General features: G+C 43.1%; 1 protein-coding gene across 2 annotated transcripts in view; it reads left to right on the top strand.

The window, feature by feature from the left end:
* The first annotated feature begins 6 nt into the window (after nt 1–6).
* The window catches only part of LOC117937627 (ribosomal protein S6 kinase alpha-3), a 14766-nt gene continuing 11729 nt past the window's right edge, over nt 7–3043 (top strand). For both annotated transcript variants that reach the window (XM_034861708.1, XM_034861707.1), the window contains exons 1-3: nt 7–17; nt 1233–1303; nt 2024–2112. In XM_034861708.1, the coding sequence (XP_034717599.1) occupies nt 15–17; nt 1233–1303; nt 2024–2112 (163 nt within the window). In that variant the 5' untranslated portion in view covers nt 7–14. The remainder of the gene's footprint in view (nt 18–1232; nt 1304–2023; nt 2113–3043) is intronic.

Raw genomic sequence — 3043 nt, 5'->3', positions numbered from 1 at the left:
CGTACGGCGTGCTCATGGTGAGAGCCTGCTGCTGCTGTTTGGGGGGTGGGGGGGGGCAGAGGGAAAGCTGTCAAGTCCTGCTGTTTGTGTTCAGTAGAAGCTTAAAGTTCAGCTTCTGATTCTGTTTTCAAGTCGCTAAAATATATAATAAGCTCTTCTTGGATTCTAGACATTATTTATCATGTAAGAGCTTTTTTACAAAACCTTTAGCTGGACACATACTGCAGCAAGTTTATAATATATATACGTATGAGGCCCTCCAGAAAAACATGACTATGCAATTGCATAATTCAATGCATAATCAGCCAAAGTCTGCATATTTACGCGGGGGCCTCATTTCTTCAAATACGCCACACTTTCGCCGCAAAAATTCTTAATAATAATTATATACTATAATAATAATAATAATTTCTGCGCAAAATAATGCGGGGCTTGATTTCATAATCCCCGTATTTCCATTGCAATAAAGTCACGTACTACATATCATAGCAGAAAGTTTAAAAATGTGTTTACTTCACGCAAGAGCAGCCATTTCCCCCTGTTGTCATGGGAATGTTATGAAGTGACGTAGATACGCAACAAGACAAACTTTGCATCAAACTGAACTTGTTGCGCTGTGCAAGGTGGGTGTAAAAAACCCCAAAACACGTCAGCTGTGTCAAAAGGTGCTTGGATCAGGTTTGAGGCAAAATGCCAACAATCTTTTATCGTGCTGGTACTGCTTTTTGTTTTGTTTTGAACATGAATCAGAAGTTAGGCTTTAAGAAGAAAGATTAGGTGCAGATACAAGCTAATAACGTGCAGGAATTTAGGTTCATTCAGTCAAATGTTTGGCCTACAGTGTGTCGCCGGACAGTGTATTTTTTATATTTCAATTAAAAGCTATTAGACATGAATTATGGCTGGATGTTAAGTATCTGTCCCCAATTTCCGTCCCCAAAGCTGAACATTGGCTGTTTTGTCATTGCATATGAGGAACACTTACCAAAGATTTCACCATGTTTCTCTCACTCACTAATTACATGGTAACAATGGTGAAGTTAGGCCCAGTTAAAGCTCATAGAATAAAGATCTCAATAGTAGGGGAGAATCTGATTCTGCAAGAGAAAGAGAGCATGACAACAAGAAATCCATTTTCCTTCATTTGCATTAGTGGTTGTTGTGTGTGTGTGTGTGGGGGGGGGGAGTACAAAGCTTTGAATGTGGACATGTTGTTGTTCTCTCTCTCTCAGTTTGAGATGCTGACGGGAACGCTACCGTTTCAAGGCAAAGACCGGAAAGAGACGATGACCATGATCCTCAAGTAAGACACTTTATCCTGTCGGGACACCAGTATCCACCCCCCCCCCCCCCACCTCACGGCTTCCATTACAGCTCGGTGTACATCCGAGAAGAGTCTCCTCTCCTTCCTCCAAAGGGTTTGTGTTAGAGGAGATAAAGTGCAGCACTCAGGAGGAAGAGCAGGATAAATGGAGTCAAGTGTTCTGATAGCAATTTACAACAGATTAGGTGGGAGGGGAAGGGAAAGAGAAACTCAAGGAGAGCAGTAGTGGTAGTGTGCACGTCCCCACCCCCCCCAAAAAAGGCTGGATACAACTGAAAAAAAGGAAATGCCCACTCCGCTAATACTCCCACAGGTTTAATATGCAGCAACGTTTCGTCCCAGCTGGGTCTTCCTCAGGCAAATGGCATTCAACGGTGGCTCAAGCATGCACATAGGGCAGAGACATGGTCAGCTGATCATGCATCGATAGCAAAGAGAGAATCATGTCAGAACAATTGGAGGAAATATGAATGTGTCCAGCTTCCTTTTGAGAGGGAAACATAGAAGACAACATCTGTCTGCAGAATAACGCTGAGCAGACTCTCTGCAGAATGCTGACTGTGTTTCCTGCGAGCACACGGCCGTCTTGTCTTTCACAGACTTTCAGTTTGGATATACAATATGGACATTTTAATCCGTCTGCAGTTGTTCTTCTTTTTCTTTTATATCAACACGTTCTTTGTGTCTTTGTGTTTGCAGGGCCAAGTTGGGAATGCCACAGTTTTTGAGTTCAGAAGCTCAAAGTCTCCTCAGGAACCTTTTCAAACGCAACCCTGGCAACAGATTAGGTACAACCTTTTGCTTTTATTTTGCACTTGTTGAACAAGGGGACACAAACAATAATACATGCATGCCCAGATATGCTGAATCTCCAGTGTTCGTAAAGGTCCAGGTACATCAATCCAAGATTAAGGACTCATGAGGGGCACAAACTTAGTCCACTTGCTTTCGGATTTAGTCAATAACCGGACCCGAAATCTTGACAGATTTACAGTACGTGTCATACGACGAGGACCTAATGTCAATAATGTCCAAAATGCAGGACACAATAATCATTGAGCTCCTTCTTAAAACATGAAGGGGAGGAAGATTTCCACTCCCTAAAAATAACTCCATTAGGAACAGAGCATTAAAGCTGTCTGGATCTCATGCGACAATTAGAAGGAAAGAACACAGTCTGGATCGATTTGTTTCCCCAACCCAGAAAATACGAGTCAGGGGTCTTGTTATGTCTGGTCTTGGAAAACTAAATGTGATGCATCAAATTCAAATTCAATTAAGAAACACTCTACTTTTCCCCCGGGGGCGCGTAGAGTAGTAATGTTCCAGTCAGATGCAATGTTAGAACTACCCTAAAAAAGCTAAAAACAAACGGGCAAAGATAAAGCAGGATTTATGGTTCTGCTTTGGAGTCTACGCCGTAGATAGTACGAAGGTACGGACTCTACGCCGTAGATAGTACGAAGGTACGGACTCTACGCCGTAGATAGTACGAAGGTACGGACCCTACACCGTAGATAGTACGAAGGTACGGACCCTACGCCGTAGATAGTACGAAGGTACGGACCCTACGCCGCTGTTAGTACAAAGGTACGGACTCTACGCCGTAGATAGTACAAAGGTACAAGTAGGTACGGACTCTACGCCGTAGATAGTACAAAGGTACACGTAGGTATGGACCTTACGCCGCAGATAGTACAAAGGTACACGTAGGTATGG

Source organism: Etheostoma cragini, chromosome 22 (genome assembly GCF_013103735.1).
Source record: "Etheostoma cragini isolate CJK2018 chromosome 22, CSU_Ecrag_1.0, whole genome shotgun sequence".
Lineage (NCBI taxonomy): Eukaryota > Metazoa > Chordata > Actinopteri > Perciformes > Percidae > Etheostoma > Etheostoma cragini.
The sequence above is the reverse complement of the archived record's forward strand: the minus strand, read 5'-3'. Positions and strand labels throughout refer to the sequence as shown.